Here is a 20,985-nt window from a genome sequence, read left to right as displayed (position 1 = left end):
TGAGGAACCTGTGGAAAGAGGTCCCTCACCCCACCTGACTCACAGCTGGGGTTTCTCCCTGGCAGCTGAGCTCGGTGATGTGAGAGGTTAGTTGAGAGTGGGAGCAGATTCCTGTGGGGCTTCACCAGCCAAATTCCTATCTAGCAAAAGGTTGCTACAGCAACTCTGAGCCTCCCGAGATACAGAAATTACTGTAATGGCTGCTGAAATGCCTCCCTGCTGCTCAGACACAGGATAAGGAAAATCCTTTCCTTTGATACAGAATGGCTACCCACCGTCACACTTGACATCGGCTCCATAGAAGCACCAGGTTTCCTGAACATGCTCAGGCTACCATTCCCTCCTAAGCAAGATGCAGGTCCTCATCTGCATGTAATGCAAACATAGAAATAATAAACCTAAGCACTACATAAGGACTACAGTTCCAACACTTTTTTCCCATGGAGACAGTAAGAGAAAAAACAAATCATATGACAAAAGTTAATACACTACTGAGTGGGATGAACAGAATATAGAAACCCATACAAAGCCAAAATATGTATTTTCCAGACTGGAGATTGTGGTTTTCAGAACCACATAGATACGAGAAAACATAAACAAAGCAAAACAGGACAAAACCCCTCTTAGCTTCTCAGTGACTGTCTAGTAGTTTTCTGGCTGCCCCAAGCCTGTGCATGTTTTCCTCTGGCGCTTGGCCCATTCACAGGTCGTTCAGTCCACTGGACTATGTAATAAATAGCAGACAGCGATGATGCTTTAGACAGAACAGGAACCCTTGTGACCTAAACAGGTCCTGAATCTAGAATGGGGTGGACTGAGGATACTCAGGGCATAGAAACAGCAGAGAGCAGTGTACACCATTAGCGGAAAAACTTACTCAAAATTGCTCCCATTTCTTCCCTTTGCACTTCTCAGCAACCCAGTTTGCTCTAGAAGCCAAAGACGAAACCAGCAGGATCAGTTATCTGAATTAATACCTGTGCTTACCTGAAATAACTGGATGACTTTTCAAATCAATTCTTTAAAAAAGAAGTCACAGCATTTGTAACCTGAGCATTGCATTTTGGCCACAACAAAAAGGACCAAATTCCTATGGGTATAAATCCAGTAAAATTGGTCCAGTTACCTCCTGGCTGGATTTGGATGCCTAGAACGTCCTTTGGGATTGTTCAATTCAAATTACGGCACTAATCCAATCTCCTGCAGTTGCCAAATGCTGTAATGTTTGGTGTCAGCATGCAGCATTTTAGGAGGTTTGACACAAGCTTGTCTCTTGTTAACATAGTATTTCACTGGCTTCTTACCTTTGGCCAGGCCTGTGAGATTTTGGATTAACTGAAAAGCTTGAGAACATACTATGCTTTCAGTAGGTCAAATCAGAGAAAACCAATTCTTTTTAGTTCCCACAGTTTAGTGTCTAATGTGAAGACAACTCAGAGATCAAGAAAAGCATATAATGTTTAAAAGAAAACATTTGTTAAGTAAGGATTTCCTGGATTTTTCTGCTTTCTTATTTATATTATGTCCTGGATCTTGTGAAATCACTGTTTAATTTCCAGTATTATTTATGGAAGCCAGCCTGTCACTGTTTCCAGCTCCTACGGAGAACTTTCAGTTTTCAGCTCCAGTACCAGGTGCATAGTCCTGGCTTAAATGACTCAAAAAGAAAGTAACATAGCAAGTACTTCACCCTCTAAGCCCCTGTTTGAATCTTCACAGATCTAGGATATTTTTCTACCTCCAGGCTTTCTCATTAGTTTCCTGTGTCCTGGAAGCTCCTCTTCTGTGACAATTTAGAACTTGCTTTTTCAATGCAGCAGAGGTCAACATGCTCAAATGCTCTGGAGCATTTCTGTTGTGCCCAGAGAGAGACTTGAAATATTACCCTCTCAGTCATCAATACAAAAGACTAAATGCCTAAGCATGGAAATAGATTTTAGGAAATGAACAATTTTTATGAGGCTTTGCAGGCTGCCACTATCGATCAAAACTCTTCAATCCATGATAGACAAAGAATAATGATTTAGCACACTGCATTCGTGCTGTCAGTGTGACTGCTCTGCCTTACAACCATGGTGAAAAAATCAGCTTAAAGTGTAACCCTCCTCAGCATATGGGTCCTGGATTTGCATGCTGCAGCACTACGTGCTACCATTCACAGCTGCATGAACTAATGCCAAGGAGTTTCAAAATGTTAGCAAATCAGAAATCAACATTTTACATTCATTTTGCATGAGTAGAAATGACCGTGCATATGGTACAAGGCCGTACAGAATGAGGTCGATGAAGTTTACGTGACTGCTGTCTAAGGAAGGTTGTTAATGGTTGTACAGGATGGAGCATTCATGAATAGAAAAGGATGAGAGAGAGTAATAATAAGTAACTTATTTAAAACTCTGTTCAGGTGCTCCCTTACCTTACAGCCTTCTCATCTGACACCTATAGCTTTCTGTCACATGACAGAAGACACACAGCATCTCTGCTCTGACTTCAGGATCACACCAGCATCAGTTTTAGCTGCTCTGGAGCCTCCTAGGGTGACAGATAAAGGTTAAAATTGGATAAGGACCCATCTGGGTGTCAGGATGGAACATCATAGTTTTCAAATGCTTTTTTGAAAACCCAGGGAAATACATCCTTAAAGTCTTTGTTTAGAAGATAAAGTATTAGCACTGCAAAACCAAGCACGCACTGAAATTAGAAACTTTCAGAGTTAGAAAAAGAAGACAGGAATCATGTAATTAAAGATTAGGGCATATACATGGAAAGGCAACCTTTATTCTGGCATTTTCTAACTTCAGTGTACTTGCAAATTATTCATATTTTGGCAAGGATTTTGTATATGTAAAATGTATGCATTATATATAGAACTGAATTAATCTCTGATATATTTTTGCCTCATAAATAGTTTGCTGTTTCCATGCTAGAATCTACAGCACTAACATATTCAGATGCCAGTTGCTGGATTTATTCTCTTCTTGATAATCCAAGGGCTGAGCCTGGCCGTGCTCAGCCTCTCTAAATTTCAGTCTTATCTAGCATTTTTCCTAAGCCACCCAGATAAAGTATCTCAATGTCCTGAGGTGAAGTGATTCTCTTGTCCAGGGGCTCTGGATTGCTAGGGTTTCTTTCCTTCATCTGCCACACAATTCTGAGCTCAGGCATTCAGGCTGATGAACAATGCAATGCTGCACAACAAGCTCTAAATAAAAAAGTAACTTTAAAAACACTGCTTTAGCAAGAGCGTGGCCCATCTATTTCAGTGTGCAACAAGCCACATAAAGACCCACACAGTGAATCTGAAAGTAATCTTCATGTAGAATTAGAAATGGAAGACAGACTGGAGAAGGAGACCCACTCATTCATCTTCTTGCAAATCATGTACGAATGTGACATATTCATTTGCACTTGAACAAGATCATTTCATTCTCCAGATGAAAGCAAAAAAGAAGTTTCTTATAAATTGTTTCCCCATCAATTTTTGAAAAAATGTTTGAGTTAATAAATTACAAAAGGAAAAGGAACACATTTAACTTTTATTGCATTCAAATTTTGAATTATACACATGGTTCATTTTCAGTCATGTCTTCTTTCTGTAACAGAAACGTTCTGCAGAAACAGCAAAACTGCTCCTTGTTGCTCTGTTGCTGTTTGTTATCTCAAAGCCCTCTAAGGGAAAGTGAGTTTCTCTGTATTGTGCAAACACTTCAGTCCATTTCATTCAGTGAAAACTGAGGCACACAGAGACAGGCATTGAGGTCTCTGATAAATCTGAGAGCAGAGCACGGAGCCTTCAGTCTCCCATCTGCACACCCAAGCCTCAGCCTTCTCCCTTCTGTCCTCCATATGTGCACTTCCAGCAGACTAAAAAAGCAGGCAGTTCACTAAGCATCCTCTGATATGCTTAGAGAACTAATGTGTCCACAGAGCACAGCAAACAGATATTGAAGATGCCAAGAACACTAAACATGTTAGGATCAGGAAATCCTGATTGCTTCCATTGAGAGGCTAATGGAAGATAATTGTGTACATTTGCTGTTGGTAACTCAAATATCACTTCCTTATAACAATATGGATTACTTAATCTGCAAAGGTCAATGAGTTACTCTTTAGTTCCTGCCAAATGCCTGTGCAATGAACTTTGTCATTTTTAATATAGCAAAGAACTGGTGGTGCGGGTTTGAGGCTTAGAATGCCTCTCAACCTAAAAACCGCTTTCATCTCAGTGTATTTCTAACACTGCCCATACAGTTTTAGAACTGTCAGAGACTTCCCTGTGGCATTCATTCACAAGTTGCACAGAAGCTAGCACAAGCTGAGCACACGAGGAGTTAAATTATCAATTTTTCTTTTAATCCTCTTGCAATAGAAATGATTATGGAAGCTGAAACACAAAGAGATTTAGGAAAATTGAGATATGCCATCATCTGAAGTGTGACCATGGTTGAGAGCAGTTTGGATGAGCAACTTGGCATTGCCAGGCACATCACTTTAAAAAGGAGAACCTAAGGTGGAGATATTGCAGCTCAACAGCTTATCAAAACTGCATAAATGCACAGAGAATGGTATGAATGCACACAATCCTAATCCTGTGCGCTAAACTACACAGCTGCTGACTCCCCTTCTCACCCATGTGGTGCTCCACTGAAACCATGTTTGTATGGATACGGAACACAGCCTACAGGTTTGGGGGCTGTATTCTGAACCAGGGTGGATAGTTTGAATAGCACGAGAAATCTCCATGCAGAACCAGGACAGCAGGGTTTAACTTAGCAGGTAGTGGAATGCACAAGCACAGCACAGAGACAGGACTGGGGAATTAGGCGGGTGGCAAGTAGCAGCTGAAAGCTGATTGAATACAACAGATTGGGCTTTCATACTGGCCAGATAAGCAGCAGCTATTTAAATGGAGAACTAACAGTTTTGCTCTTAATTATTTCTAAACCTTCCAGCTAATGCAAACTCAGGATGACATAGTTTGGCCTCAATTAATTATTTGCTATTTCTGTATGAATCCAGTTAAGAGAAAGCTGAATGGTTTGCTGGGAATTTCTGCCTATTGAAAATCATTCTTGTAAGTGCTTGGCTCCTTTCTCCAAACAGCTGTCATGTAAGTAACTGAATATATACCTCCCCAAAATGTCCACTTTCTCCATCGCAAGTGGAATGTCCTTCTGGATTGACACTGCCCTGCAAGACAACAAATGGTCATCCTTCTGGCCCAGTGGCAGGTGGAAGGCCATGAAACCCCACAGCTAAAATTGGAAACTTTATGCCTTCAGAAAAGGGAGATCCCTATCTCACCAGTTAAGTATCATTTACTTTTCGGTCTGGGAGGTTCTGAGATTGTGGCATTTCTATGTATAGCACAGCTTTTGCTAGAATTTTCTGAAAGGATATTACAGGTTTTCTCTCAGATACTTACACAGTCAAAGGAAAGCTCAAAGAATAAACAATTATTAATAAAAATGTCAAACCTCTCCCAGACATCTCTGAAATGAGAGAGTGACCTTCCAAAATATGTTTCAGCAGACTGCTTTAATGCAGCTACTTCCAAAAGTGAGCACTTGAGCTTCGGTTTTGTATCTGCATTTCTATGCACCCTCCTTGATAATCTCTCCATGTAAAGTGCTTAGGATCTCTCATCAATACTAATCCAATATGGATCCAGGGTAGACACACAATAGCACTTGTGACAAATGGGACAGAATGTCCTGTATGACATTTATTCTGGCTGTGAGAGGGCAGACACATAAAGATTATAGCAGCATAAAGTAAAAAAGGTTCACCCAGACAACATATGATCTAGCGTAAAGACTGCTGAATGGCACAAAGCCAACTCATCAAAAAGTCTGATACACATTTTTACTGTCACGGAGAATTTATAGCCTGAGATTTTTATATTCCCTTCTTAAAAAAAAAAATCCCACCCTTCAATGTCTGCTTTTTATTTCATCATACTCAGGAAAGGAAGAATGTCCTCTCACCACACTGAAGTGAGAACGAATGTAACTGAGCCTCTTTCCTAATCAGAGTAATTGAATTGATTCTTCTTTGAGCCAAAACAGCAAAAAAGGAAACTACTGGTACTGCTTCAGTTTACCATGGCCTCCAGGCCTCTTTTTTGGGTGATTCAGAAGGAATTAAAACATAAAGAAAGAGCAACAAACAACAATTGAGAAATGTCAGCCAGAATAAACAAAAGGATTAACTGGAAAATCATAGTTTCAGGTGATGACCACAGCTTTTTAAGCAAAACATGTAAAAGTATAGGTGATAAGGGATTTAATCAAAAAGCTGGACACAGCATTTGGTAACAGTTGAGATGAGTTTCATACAAGCCTAGCCACAGGGTAGGACTTTATCTCTCCCATCAGCCAAGATGTCTGTACAGAAAGAAGAAACATAGAAGCAATAGAAGCTGATGATGGCTCGAGCACACCATATTTAACACAAAATGGCTAGAAAATTCCCAATTTCAGTATTCTGAGGCCTTAACAGATGTCACACCTAAACTTGTCTCAGCATACAAGGATATTGAATGCTCCAAGTTTTCTTACGGATGATGAGCACCCACAGGCTTTGACAGAATACCTGCCAGATTACCAGGGCTCAGTGAGTGTGAACGTTGTGAAAAAAGTGGTACTTGCCTTTAAAGGTCAGCCTAAGCAGTGGAGATCTTCCAGCCTTGCAGAGCAGCATGGAATTCTGCACAGCAAATATGAATTCGCAAATGCACTTATCCCTTCCTACAGTTGTCATAAACAGGTGCTAAATGAATACAGGTCAGAAACTATTCATGTCTTTACATTCTCAATGAGATTTTCATTTGTCTTTCTTCTTGGTCTTTTCTGTGACATTTGAAATGTGAAAACTCTTGTCTGTGCAGGGTAATCAAGTTCACATTTGGGAATGGTACATGAACACAACATACTGCCCCGAGGCTCAGGCCTGAAGGAATTTCAACTGTGCAGAGATGGAATATGTGAAGACAGAAATACGAGGAACACAGCGACATTGCTAACTGTGAGCATAGATGGGTATTACTGGATTGATAAAAATAGCATGGAGAGGTAGAGGTGCCTGTAAAATGATATGATTTGGAACAATAGTGCTTCACGCTCATAAAGAGCTGTGTAAAGAGCTATACAAGCATCGTTCTAGTTCAGTGCTGCCATAAACTCCCCAGATGAAGGCAGCACCAACCAGTACAGCTGAGCCAATGTGGGGCAACAACAATGTTGACTGGATTCTTTCAGTGACTGCTGCAAAACTTCTGGCTGCCACACCTAAATTATTCCTGAAGTACCTGGTGCTCCTCCTCCACCTCCTGCAGGGGTGATGGAAGCTACAACCTGACCCTAATTTTGCAGGCAGTCTCAACAAGTCCAGTAAACAGTCCAAAGCATTCCTGGCACAGCAGAGCAGCCATGAGCAAGAACTGGCCTTTAACAATTGCTATCCAAAAGAGACAAAGTATGTTTTCCAGTTATGAATTCTGGATTAAAAGTTATGAACTCCAGATAGACAGTTTGTACTGTACCTTCCATTTCAGCTACAGATGAGAAACAGATTCCTGAATCTGCAGTGAGAACAATGTAGGACAATGTCTGCTAATGCTTTTGCTTTCTGTTTGCAGACCCTGGAAAAGAAAATGTTTGCTCCACAATGGAGCAAGTTTTAACCCAAGCTTCATTTCACTACTCTACTGAAGGCAGCATTACGCAAATGTGTCCAAAAAGCACAATTTGGGACAGTATGTTTTTCACATTTTCTGTGCTGTAAACAAGAAAATGAGATTATTTAATTTTCCACTTTATTTAATCATCCTCTCAGGCCTCAGATTTCTCTCGACTGCATATCACTACATTGTCTTTGAATGTTGTTGCTAAATGCCATTATTTTTATCGTATATATAGGGCAAAGAGAGACAAAATGCTTATCCACTGTCATACAGGCCAGGGACAGAGACAGAACTGTGGGGTTTTTAATTCTAATCCACTGTTCAATAACAGAAAATTCAGAATCTTCATCTACTATGCACTTGGATTTAAGACATTATTTTGCCCAGTTCAATGTATTATGTCTCCAGATGGCTTTTTCTTAGAGCTATACAGCTGGAGTACAAAAGTGTTCTGAAAAGTCCCAACTGAATTTCAAATGAATATCAGAAATAGACAAGTATATACATGATACATGCAGAATGTGTATCTAGGGAAATCACAGAAGATCTAGTTTTCACTAGTTGGTTATACATAAATTATTTAGGCAATCTTAGTAAGCCTGTTGATCAGCTGGAGGCAAAGGTATCTATTTTAGGTGTGCTTAGGGTCAGGATTAACTCATGAAACTTTTCTTGCATTGCCCATGAAACAGCTAGAATCATTTCAGCAACCTCATTCAAAAATCAGGTACTCTCCTTATCACTTATAATTCTTTTTAACAAAGAGGACAAGATTTTAGAAAACCATGTGATAAATGTCTTACAAAACTACACTAGAAACTATTTAGGGTGACTGGAGAAGAAAGAGGACTGGGAGCCAGGAGACTATTTCTATTTCTAGTTCTACCATAGACTGTGTGACTATGACTTTGAACCTCAGCTCCCATTTTTGTGAAGGGGGATGATAATTCTTACTGTTCTGTCAGGGATATTGTATCATAGCATTTTCATTAAGGGTTATGAAATACTTGAGATCCTTGATTGGAAGAAGTTGCAAATGCAAATTAATAATCAAGTAACAGTAATCACAGCATCAGCATTATTATTATTGTTGTAATTGTTATTACCGATGTTTGTTAATATTCTTAATATCATATTAGAAGCTCAACAGCATTGTTATAAAAAGCCCAACCTGCACATAGCAGGAAGACCACTATAGCTCACTTCAAGGAACAAGAATGCTGCCAGCATTATTTCAACATGGGAGTGGAAAAGAATTCTTTAAGTTCTCCATCTGAGCAATTGTAGGTGGTAAAAATTAATATCTTTTCAATAATGCTTTGTGCCATAGAAGCAGAAGCAGCTTTCAGAGCTTAACAGTATTTTTAAGATAAGACTCAGGAGAGGTTTTCTTTTTCTGACAGAACTGGGGGGAAGGAATAATAAAACCAGACCACCCAGGATTTCATCTTTTAGAAAGCCAGAGCCTTGAAATAGAACAAGTATTGTAGGTCAGGATAATTTGAGTTCACGTGCAACACCACTGACATATAAGAAACATATGCACAGAGAAAAACAGATCTCTTCTATTGGAAGCCTTGAGCTCTGACCGATTAATTGTAAGAATTCTGTTCTATGCGTGACCCAACACTACCCTGAGTAATCTGGGAGGTTAAAACCCCATCAAAAAAGTAATTTGTGTGAAATACCTGTATAGATTGTATCGAATTGTAGAAACGTGGTGAGGAAGCAGAAATGTGGAAAATGAATATAACATTTATTCCAGTAAAGAAAATGTGTTCAGGTTTGGTTCAAATCACATTAATTAGGAATGGAGGCAGTCCAGCAGTTTCTCTTTTCCTCCTGAGCAGCCCATGTTAGAAAGCAGGTGTAAAGACCTTAAGAAAGGTAGGGGAAGGTGACAGACACAGTGTAATCGTACCCATTAATCTTACCGCAGAAATACTGCCCTTTAAAGAACAAAACCCATGGGACTGTGGGTGTAAACTAAACAGAGCATTTGGTTTCAATCCTTCATTTTGTCTTATTGCATGAGAGAGGAAAAAAAATCAACATAAAAGGACCACATAACCAATAGAAGAGCTTGTTCGATGGTATATAGTTATTTTATGAATACCTGAAAACTGAAGTGTGTTACTTCACTGTTACTAACATCTGCCTTTGAGTTTGGAGGAAATCCTCCACAAAAAGCACAGAAAGTAACTTCAGCTGATATCGTATCACAGAATGTCACAAGGCTTATAAAAGTAGTAGTCATGTGCCATTAGTCCCAAACAATGGCAGAAAATGAAGTAATCTCCATGACTAAGAAAAGCTTTTCAGTCTTACATTATTGCTAGTCTCCTACATGGAGTGCATCTGGATGTCTTCCTTTCAATCTTGAGAAATCAGAGTATGACTTTCCCAGTGTGGTTTAGTAAATATATGGAATGACAGACAACCGTTGCATGGTGGAGCTGCTTATGCTACCTATCTATTGTTTATACCATCTTGGTTACAGCCTCTGATAGAGTCAAGAGATGGAAAAAAGGAAACAAAATACATTTAAAACAAGTAATTCAGATGGTTCACTTTAACCAGAGTCTTATTACAAAGCCTGAGTAAATAGGTGAAAAGATAAGAAACTGACTTTACTGAGCTACCTTCTGATTGTCCTTGCTGCTGTCAGACAAATACAAATATCAATACCTACAGACTAAAGCAAACATCTGACAAGCGTAGCTGTTTGTGTGCTTTTCTTGGACATCTTTTCCTTCATCCATCCTATCACAGCCAGGATCACGCAAGGCACTGTGGATAAGTACAAGCCACTGTTTTGCTTTTAGTGTACAAGACTTTGATTACATCTCCATAAATATCCATGAGGCAGGAAAGGAATTTGAATTTACAGTGCCCCTAGAGAGGGATACAATGGTACTATTAATCTACAATAATTATTGCCCTACCTTGTACCTGGTAGTTTCTAGGACTTGTCATTAGCCTGCTAAGTACCAGGCTAGCTCACCTCGACCTGACTAATACACAATATGTTGAAGAGAGTAAGTCAAGGTAAACTCTAAATGCCATGTTTGCATTTCTGTTTCTAACATACTCAAGAATCACAGAAAGAAACTGTCAACTCAACTTTTAACACTGTAAGAAATGAGGCTGTGCTGTGCGTTTATGTGTCCAAACTGGTACTGTTCTCCTGCCTGATAGCTTCAAAACTGAAACAACTTCTTTGCTCAGGAAGTGGTGGCCCATATCCTAGAGCAAAGTAATTCAACTTTCACTGCACTATTAAGCTCTACTGCTAAGTACTATACAGTATGATCACATCTATAACATCCCAATTAGCCGTCAACTTGTTACAGATGTAAAATGTAGGGCAATTTTATAACACCTTACAAAGCACATATTGCCATTTTATAAATATTGTGGACCACACAGCCCCTGGCAAACTTGGTAGCATCCCCAGCCCGTTCCACACAGAGCAAATTTGAGAATCAGAAACACACAAGGGATATTTACACAAGAAAAATGGCAGCTAGCTGCCAAATTAATCAGAATTAGACCTTAATTAGATGGAAAATTCAGGTCAGGATGAGATAAGAATTCAAATCTCATGGGCACCGACCAGTGTTTTATTTCTAAAGTTGGTTGTGCATTTTTAAGATAGCAGTCAAGCTGATTTCCCTTTAAGAGAAATGACTGGGCCATCAAATAAGGATAAATTGTTTTTCAGATATGCATGATGGATCTTGGTTCTGATAGAATGTTGCTCTATCCCATACTTCTAGATCTCCTATTGACGTCAGCATGGGATAGACAGAAAGATTTTTCCAAACAGGGAAATGCAGATTATTGTGGCAAATACTCTACTGGACTCTTTGGTAACAAACCAAGTGACTATCTATAGGATGGAGAAACAAAGGAAGAAATCTACCAATCCAAACTGTGATCTGTTATAGTCACTGTCACTGAGATGAGAATCTGTCTCACTGTCTCTTTTACACTCCCAAGGCAGCAAGCAGCTGCTGTGTGCAGGAACAGTGATCCAATTCTAGAAATCTCCCAGCAACAACACTTACCCTTTGTATTCACAGTCTCCTGGTCTCAATCGAAGTCAAATTCTACCTGCTGCTCATATGGTAACACACACTGCCTTGGAATAAAAATTATTCAGAATAAGATCAGATTATCTTAATTATCAAAATTCAAACTAATATTTTATCACTGATTTTTCTACAGGCTTTGTGTAATTTTTTCAACTCAGTATTTTTTGCATTTTGCTGTTTAAGCTATAAGCTTCTTACAGGGATAGAGGGGGGAAAAAACCCTCTTGACATAATACCATGAAATCAAAGAGCAAGCTGACTGGAAAAAACAGTTACTATATTTAAACTGCATTATCCTATGACAGAATAGCAGTTTTAAAACCTTTCCACTTTGATACAGCACACTTGCAGTATTTCAACATGTCTTAGTAGATTTCAAGTGGCTGAAACATTTTAATAACCGTAATTTAAGAGGAATAAAATAGTACTGTAGGAGGAAGAAACAATTCCCCTATTTGTCACTCATGAAAACTTGGATTTGATAGCAGCTGGGGTAGTAAGAGCGGTGAGTTTGGTGGGCTCAACCTAAGCCCCATTAGGCAATTAGCCAGTCTGTAAAAATCATGACATAATTTGGCACAATGAAGCAGAATAGTGTAACTCTCTATGTGCACTGAAAGAGATGCAGGCCTGAAATAGGAAGGTTATTGGAGGTTCAGGTGTATTGGCTCCACAAACTGGCATTTTGTGTACTGCCCTTTGGTGCTACATTTAGCTCCAGTAAAAACTATTACTCTTGTCTGCAGATTAAGCTACAAACAGTATGTTTTTGTGTACAGCAAGAGACAATTTGTATTACAACCAGTAACTCTACTGTGAATCTGCTTTGCAGCAACAGGGATGACTTAATGTTATTGCACTTTGAAGGAAAGCATCCTGCAGTCATCTCTCAGGCCAAATTCCCATTTACTTCAATTAGTAAGCATTACAGGAACTGTTTTAAGGCTTCTGCCTGATGTGTTGGCTGCTTTTTCTAATATATTACAGTGAAAAAAAGATAATAGGCCAAATGTATGAATGGTGTACTTCCATTATGTGAATGGAATTTTCTCAAGGCCAAAGCTGGCCCACTGTGTCATGTTTCTTTCCAAGGTACCGCTCTAAGGGGATCCACTCTGAAAACAAACTGCAACTTCACAGCAAAATAAATTGGTTTCCTTCTTCCTTAAAGATGGAGAATGTAAAACTACCCATACCTGCTGGAGGCATTAGTCTCCTGGAAGCTTTCATGGTCTTGTGTTGCCTAAGGCAGAGCTGAGGTGCCACCATTCTGATTTGGGAATACTTTCCCACCTTCTTCAAGAGATAAGACAATTCTAATTCTGTGTGATATCAAGTGATGCCAAAATTAGCAGGTACTGCTTCTGCTGCGGTATGTACATGGCTGTTTGTTCAGTCTGCACTACACTGTCCAGACCAAGCATCCTATCTGCAAACGTCACTCAAACATGAATCTGTCAGATCTTTAATCATTTGGAGGGTATCACCTGCAAAGAAATCCTCACACTGGTCAGCTTCCACATAGGTGGAAAGACAGGGAAGCTATTGTGAAGGAAATACAGTTTATTCTGCTCTGGAAAGACCTGTAGAATAGTCCTTAATTCAGCCATTCTTCTCTCAAAATTCACTGAGCCATAACAGAACACAGGACAGAAATAAACAAAGGCAGAGCACTATGTTCAAAAGATGGGAAAAAAGGGGAAAACCCAAGTCTTCTATTCTTAATGCACAAGAAAGCAAACAGTGGAAGTGAAGTTGTCAAGCTGTAGGTGAACTAGTGAATCCCAGAGAATGCCACCAGTTCCCCAGGATTCACTAGAATGCAAACTCTATTCACTTTCCCAGCAGCATTTCCACCTGTTAACAAGTTAGACTGAAAGGACACCATATCTCCTTTATTACACACTCTGCCAAGCTCTAATTGCACATGCCGTGGTTCTGGTATGCTTAAAATAATTTTCCATAAGCCTTTTTGGAAACAGGCACAATAAGGAAACTGAGAATGACATACAAAGTATATCAGAGGGAGAAAGAATATGAAACATAACCCAGGTTTCTTTCCAATATGAGTTTGTTTTGAAAATTGCTACTGATGCTTAATTGTACTGCTCTTTTATAACGATTAAAAGTAATACTTTAAAATAGAAAGAAAATGAAAGGCAGGATTCTCAAGTCCTTTACAGGTGCTCTTGTATATGAAGGCTACTAAAATATGCTTCTGTGTAAAAACATTGCTGCGGTAAATGTATTTTGACAAAAAAAGCTTACATATATTGCAGGCTCTGTTAATGTGGTGGAGGAGAAGGAACTACTCATACAGACATACTGTGCTGTCAATGAAATATGTTAATTCAACTAGCTGGCATTATTCTGTATATAATGACTGTGGAAATGATGTATTTTTTAAATGTTGCATATACACATAATATGGGGACTGGCACCGAGTCTATCACACAGAGGTGTCTGGAGACAGAGGTGTACATGTACATATTTGTGTGCTAGAGGACACTGAAGGTAGGTGTGGGTTATGTGGGCCCACATAGCAACAGGCATCAATCAGCAGTTTTCTTGGCATAAAGTGCGTATTTTCAAAGACATTGTTTTGTGAGAGTATTAATTTCAGATGCCTGTGCACCTTGTGACTTCAGTTCTGTTTTGGGGATGATAGGATGATGTGCTCATAGAATATCAAGAAAAGTGTTAAAACTGGTTAAGAAACATTCAGTAAACTATATGCAACTGTCATGTTGATCTCTGTAACAGTTAGGGTATGTCTATGTGCAGTGTGAGGTAGTGGTTGGAGAAGCAACGTAACTGCATTCAAGCCACATGAGGCCACACTAATTAATCCTGCTGATATGCCAAGAAAATTAATATGGGAAATGCATGGAATAAGTAATTCCCATTCCTGTTACTAGATCATCAGACCTAATTCAATGGATTTTCATTCAGAATGGCCCTGTGAAGTGTAGGCATGCTGTGAAGTTATCCTTATCTGAACAATGGCTAAGTACAGAGAAGTCTCTTTTAGGGCACTTGTACTTTTAATAGAAAGTATATAGGTGCCACGCATACCCTAGAAAATTGGGATTTTATATTGACTGTCCCATCTCCTTACTCCTTTTGCTAATACAGAGGTAAGACTAAGATATTTTTCTTCCAGATCAGACATTCAGTTTCTTATAGCATGGTACTGTGGGTGGTTCGTAACAGCGATGGATATGCAGATTGTATGTAGGATCTGCATTTATGTAAGCCAGCACGCATGTAGAGACCAGCTTTTTTATTTGCACACGCATATACAAGAACATCACTTGGCACCGAGAGGTTTTTAAGGGAAGGCGTTTACACTGTGTACTGAACAGCTTGCTATGTGTTGTGCACCTATTGCAGGTGTCGTTACCGTCCATTGGTGCTGACCTCCCTCAGTTTGTATTGTGTTCACTGAAGTTCCTGTGAATTATGTGGTGGGGTGGCTAAATCAAGTCAGGTTTCTGTGTTCTATATTGGTTTGTGGGTCTGTGTCAGTTATCGAGATACTGCGCTGAGGCAAGCTGGTATCTCACACCACACCCGCTGCTGAAATCACACCGTGCAGTTTATACCTCCTTCTGTTATCGCTGTGCAAGCCGGGGCTGAGTGTGCGTGTCACTGTTATGCTGGCGGGGCAGCGTGTGATGGGAACAGGGGAAGTTGTGCACAGGGCACTGCTCAGCACCAGCACAGGCCTCGTCAGAGCAGGGGCAGGACCTCTGCGGAGCGAACCCCTCTGTCCTAGCGTGAAGGCACGAAGCCCTCACTTCCCTCCTTCACCTCAGGCACACTCATGGCTGGATGAGGCTCCTGTCACGACAGGGGTAGGGACAGCCCCACACTCACCCTTTAGCTGGATGAGGTTCCTGTCACGACAGAGGCGGGGACAGCCCCACACTCACCCTTTAGCTGGACGAGGTTCCTGTCACGACAAAGGCGAGGACAGCCCCACACTCACCCTTTAGCTGGATGAGGTTCCTGTCACGACAGAGGCGGGGACAGCCCCACGCTCACCCTTTGGCTGGGATGAGGCTCCTTTCACGAGAGAGGTGGGGGCAGCCCCACACTCACCCTTCGGCTGGATGAGGCTCCCGTCACGACAGAAATGAGGGCAGTCCCCACAGTAAGGCTGACGCTCCTGTCACGACACGCGCGGGGCAGCTCCGTGCCAAACCCCTGCGCCGGTTCACCTATCGCGACAGCTCGCACCGCGGGCGGCGGAAGGCGGGCAGCTCCCCTCAGCAGGCGCGCGCCCCCTCAGCTCCCCCGGCGGGGGTTGAGGCCGGGACAGAGGGCGGCCACGGCGGTTCACGCCGGGGCAGAGGGGCGGGATAGGGGCCACCCCACCTGCGGGCCTCTCCCACTGCGGAGCGAAAGCGCTTCCGCTGCCGCCGCATGAGGTCTGCATCACCCGCCTCCGCCTCCTCCGAGCCGAGGGCGGGCGGGCGGCCTCGCTGCGCAGGGCCGCGCCAGGCGCCGCTGCCACCGCCTCAGCGCTGCGGGGCGGAGCCGCTCCTTCGCCCCGCCCCGCGCCGCGAGCCCCGCCAATGAGCGGCGTCCACATGCCGCGCCGGCGAGAGGGGCCCGGGCGGCCCAGCTCCCCTGAAATACATTAGAGCAGCCGCCGCCGGTGCGCGACGGGAGCGAGCGGCGGGTCCGGAGCAAGGGGGGGCGAGCATAGCCCGAGCCGCGACGGAGACAGCGGCCTAGGGCTGGCTGAGGGGGAGGATCGGGCTGCTTGAGGGGAGGGGGCGATTCCGACCCTTCCCGGTGGAGGCGGGCAGAGGGGCACCTACGCCTTTTTCTACCCACCCCGCCTCTGGAGCCGGGCGCGGTGAGGCGTGCCGTGCCGTGCCGTTATCGTCCTCCGCGGGGGCGGCTCGGAGCCCGGGGAGGCGAACGGAGAGGCCGCTCGGTCACCTGGACGCGGCCCATCCCCGCGCAGGCACCCGCCGCACGCCCGCGCCCCTGAGGCGACAGCGGCTCCGGAGGCCCGAGCTCTCCTCAGCTGCCCGCCCGGAGCTGGGGGGTGCCTGAAGCCCCGCTCATCCCCACCGGAGAGGCCGCTCGGCTCCCTCGGAGGGTGTGTGGGGTGGGAGGGGGGCGAGGGCTTTTTTTTCCCGGCTCCTTCCCCCCTTTTTTTATTTTTTTCCTTTTTCTCCTTTTTTTTTAATCTTTTAAGTATATTTTTCTCCCCCTCCCCCCTCGACCTCCCTCAGGAAGCGCTGAGGTGGGCTCGGGTGCTCCTCTCAGTCGCGGGAGGGGGTCTATGCTGATAGCACGGGGGTGGTGGGGCAGAGAGCGAGGGGCTGAGGAGGGGGCTCGCCGCCGCGCCCGCTGAGGAGGAAGAGGCGAGGCACCATTTGCTGCTCCCTGCCCCAGCCATGGAGAACGCGCACACAAAGACTGTGGAGGAAGTTTTGGCTTATTTCGGCGTCAACGAAAGCACTGGGCTCAGCCTGGAGCAAGTCAAGAAGCTGAAGGAGAAATGGGGCTCCAATGGTAGGTGAACCGGCCCGCGCCGCCGCCTCCCTCCCGCCGCGGGGATGCTGTCGCTGGCACTCGTCGTCTTCCCCCTCTCTTCTCCTCCATCCCTTTTCTCTTTTAAGCTCATCCTTTCCGGGGCCCTCTTTGGAGGCCTAAACGTGTGTGTATTTGCGAAGCCGGCATCTCTTACAGGACCCGGAATAGGAGCGAGGGAGAGAAGATGGCTGACTTGAACTCCACCTCGTGGGTTTCTTTCATACCCCGAGCTCACAGGGCTTCTTTGGGAAGGAGGATGTCACCTCCGTTTCCTTTCACCTTAACGCTGGGAAATCTTCTTCCAGTCTGAAATGAAGCCCTGTGGGTTGTTTATTTATGATTTTAATGTGGGTTTCGTCCGTCTTGACCTTCATTTTCCCCTCCTTTTCAGTGCCTTTCCGTCCCTTATTTTACATTCTTCTCTCGAGTCGGCGGGGCACAGAATTCGGCCGATGTTTCTTTTTTTTTTCCCGTAATCCTTACTGCTTGGCCTTCCCAGTCCGTTTTGAACTCCAATACTGTTGTACCAAACTGGAAAGCTATGAGAAAATTATAGGGTGGGCATTTTTTAGCTTTAACACTGCTTTTTTTTGCCTCTTGGAATTACTAAATCTAGTTGTAAGGAAATGGAAGGGAGAGCAGAAATAAGAAAATGCCCTTAAAATGGAGGAAAGAATCTGAAATATCTTTAGCCAAGTTTGTTGTTTGGTTTTGTTTTTTTTTTTTAAGTGAATGTGGAAGAAAACCTTTGTCAGAAAGCGTTAGAAAAGCGTTTTGAGCCTTTGACCCTTTGTGTGCAGCAACAGCACTAGTCCCACAGCTGGCTGGAGTGATGACTTGGCTGAATTGTAACCCTTGGCACATTCCGGCTAACCTCTAAGTGTGTTAAAACGCAAACCCATCAGGCCTATTCAGATGCTTTAATGAAAAGAGGCACCTTAACGAGGCTTTCAGTATGTCCGTCAAATCCAACCCAGTTGAGTGTGCAAACCAGGAATGATACCTAGTGGATGCCTTGCAATGCTCTCTAATGTGTTTCTCCAACGATCTCTTTTCTTTGACATGCTTCCTGGAAAAATCTTCCACTGACAGAGTTACCAGCAGAGGAGGGTAAGTGTGTTCATGAAATCTGCTAATTCTTGTTGATAATTCATCCTTTTTTAAATGTACACAACTAAATGGCTTTGTTACATATTGCAGGAAAAACCTTACTCGAGCTTGTGATTGAACAGTTTGAAGACTTACTAGTTAGAATTCTGTTGCTGGCAGCTTGCATATCTTTTGTAAGTATGATTTTTTTCATTTCATAGGCTTCTGTATTGCAGAATGACAATGTGTAGGAGCTGTATGTACTCGAGTTACTCTTTCTCAAAAGGTAGAAGTATACGATACAAAGTAAATCGTGATCATTTAAATCAGTTGCTTTGTGCAGAGGTTTCCATATGCTAGAAACCAAAATTTCATGGGATCTCATTGCATGAGTCATGAGTACGTAACCACACTTGACAGGTATTTTTAAAAGTGCTTCTCATTCAACCCGGTTTGCTTATTTGAGGTGGGATTTCCCAATGCTCTTGTTGGCTTTGAAAACTAACCTTGAGTGAGTGTTTAACTGGACATTCTTCTTGCCTTTGGGTTAATCGTTATCAAGCTCAATGTATAATCATTGGAAGACATTTTTGGATGCAGTGCAGACTGTAAATAGAATTTACATGGCGAATATTCCAGTTGCCTTCCCTTCCTGATAATAGCAAGGTGACAGTTGTTGCTTTTGACAGTGACAAGAATGATGACGGCTGTGATGGCACCATTGTTGACCAAATTTGGTAACTGACCTTTGAATAGTCTAGTCATTTAAATGGACATCTTGCTTTACATACAGGATTAAAAGAATAAGAACAATTTTGGCTTTTTTAATTTTAAAAGCATTTTTATGCAATCTTTTTACCTAATGGGTAAAGGGTATGTGTTTGCTGAAAAACTGAAAAGGAAGATAAAGGCTACATGCAGAAGGAAGTTGAAGGCTGTATGTCCTGGGGAGCTGGACAACAGAAATAGAAGTGTGCAGGGCATTAAATTGTTTAGGTAGGAGTAAAAGTTTATAGTAGACTTTGCCCTGGAGTTGTAATTAACTACTTAAGAAAAAATAAATGCTGCAGCTCTTGGGGGGAGTGGAAATTGTGGTGACCCTTTAGCTAAGGGCAAACTAATTAGGATGGTCAGAGGAGAATGTTTGATGGGGGAGGGTTGCTCTGTTGTGGCTGCTGCAGCACATGCTGTATTGCTCTTCCTCCACCAAGAGAGGCTTCAGCTATCCCCACACTGACACTTCTCAAAGCGCTTTGGGTTTTGGTATGCATGTACCATCACCAGTTGAGCGTTGGTCTTGAGCATGGAGACGGATGTGCTTTACTCACTCTTCTGTTTCCTGGGGAGTAAATCAGGCTGGCTGTAGAAAATTGAATGAACAGGTCATTCAAAAGATTTTTTTTTTTTCCTCTTCTTTCCCATTTTCCCCTCCCAGAGGGTAAGAAGGGGATGTATTTCTGTACCTGAAGAGGCGTGACTTTCATCTCATGAGATAAATGGCAGTGCAGAAGGTTGTTAGGCTTTCATGCCAAAATACATTATGTGGTTTTCTTGGAGCCAAATAAGTGGAAAATCAAATTCACCAAATTTTAAGCTTTTGTTGTTGAATCTGAGTAAATGCAATACCAGACTGACAGAGGTCATAGAACGTGCACTGCCAAGCCCTCTTTGAAAACTTGATTAGTATCTGGATTCAGTTTCTTTTTTCAGGATGCTTAATTTTACTACCTAATTAAGAGGAGGCTGTATTTTAATGGAGTGTGGGATAGATTTGGGTTCTGTGCAAGTGGCATGCTATATGACCTTGGGCTACTGCTCTGCCTTTTTGGTCTCCTATTTGAGAGCTACAGATACCCACTATAAATTGATGTTAGTAGCAAAGATTTTCTTTTGATGAAATGTTAATAAAAAATACGATTTTTGTACTTTAAAAAACTTTATTTCTGGCTTTTTCCTTGCTCAGAAGATGATCATTTATTGTCTGTATGAGAAAGAGCATCTTGAAGTGTATAGATCATCGTTGTTTTGCACTGTGGAAGCTTTTCTGGTGACTGTGTTGTGATCATAAATGATGCTAGATTTTTTACTATTGTGAGTAGCTGCACAGAAAAAGCTATTTTTAACAGAGGTCTGCGTTAGATTTTTGTGCAGAAACATCCCCTCTTACATACAACATATATTTCTTTGTTCAAAGTGCCTTTTGTGTCCTCTACTCCCACACCCCCTGTCAGGTATGTGTCAGTAAAATAAATCAGACTAACAGCTGAATCTGTGTCACCCTGGCTGATTGGAGGGGTCATATGCTGCGTGTTTGTTGGCTGTAGACACTATGTTCTGTGTTCCAAGTTGGAACTGCTGTTACAGATGTGTCTAGTTAGTAGAAGCCTTAAGTATGGCTTTTGAAGAGAAACAATATAAATAATTTCTTATGGTGAGTAAATAGATCTGTGTATAGGCTTGGACTTTGTCTCAGTGTTCTATGAAGCCTATAGAGAAGTAAACCTGTAGGGTGTATCTCGGCGATTCAAGGGCCTTCACAGCCTGACTCTGCATGCAAGT

At 42.4% G+C, this 20,985-nt stretch overlaps 1 protein-coding gene and 1 long non-coding RNA gene across 3 annotated transcripts in view; one reads left to right on the top strand and one right to left on the bottom strand.

The window, feature by feature from the left end:
• Positions 1–352: 352 nt before the first annotated feature.
• On the bottom strand, positions 353–16,230 carry LOC130606371 (uncharacterized). The gene is made up of 4 exons (XR_008973965.1): positions 15,886–16,230; positions 2,417–2,532; positions 878–929; positions 353–724 (listed from the first exon to the last, which is right to left on the bottom strand). It is a non-coding gene; the product is annotated as an uncharacterized LOC130606371 (long non-coding RNA).
• A 779-nt stretch (positions 16,231–17,009) lies between these two features.
• ATP2A2 (ATPase sarcoplasmic/endoplasmic reticulum Ca2+ transporting 2) overlaps positions 17,010–20,985 on the top strand; it is a 44,952-nt gene continuing 40,976 nt past the window's right edge. For both annotated transcript variants that reach the window (XR_008973966.1, XM_057422659.1), the window contains exons 1-3: positions 17,010–17,316; positions 18,430–18,447; positions 18,538–18,620. Coding sequence is in view for 1 of the 2 variants with exons in the window: in XM_057422659.1 (XP_057278642.1) it covers positions 17,199–17,316; positions 18,430–18,447; positions 18,538–18,620 (219 nt within the window). In the remaining variant the exon portion in view is untranslated. The remainder of the gene's footprint in view (positions 17,317–18,429; positions 18,448–18,537; positions 18,621–20,985) is intronic.

Source organism: Pezoporus wallicus, unplaced genomic scaffold (genome assembly GCF_028554395.1).
Source record: "Pezoporus wallicus isolate ANWC-B61680 ecotype Strahan unplaced genomic scaffold, APGP_CSIRO_Pwel_v1 contig_9942, whole genome shotgun sequence".
Taxonomy (NCBI): Eukaryota; Metazoa; Chordata; class Aves; order Psittaciformes; family Psittacidae; genus Pezoporus; species Pezoporus wallicus.
The sequence above is the reverse complement of the archived record's forward strand: the minus strand, read 5'-3'. Positions and strand labels throughout refer to the sequence as shown.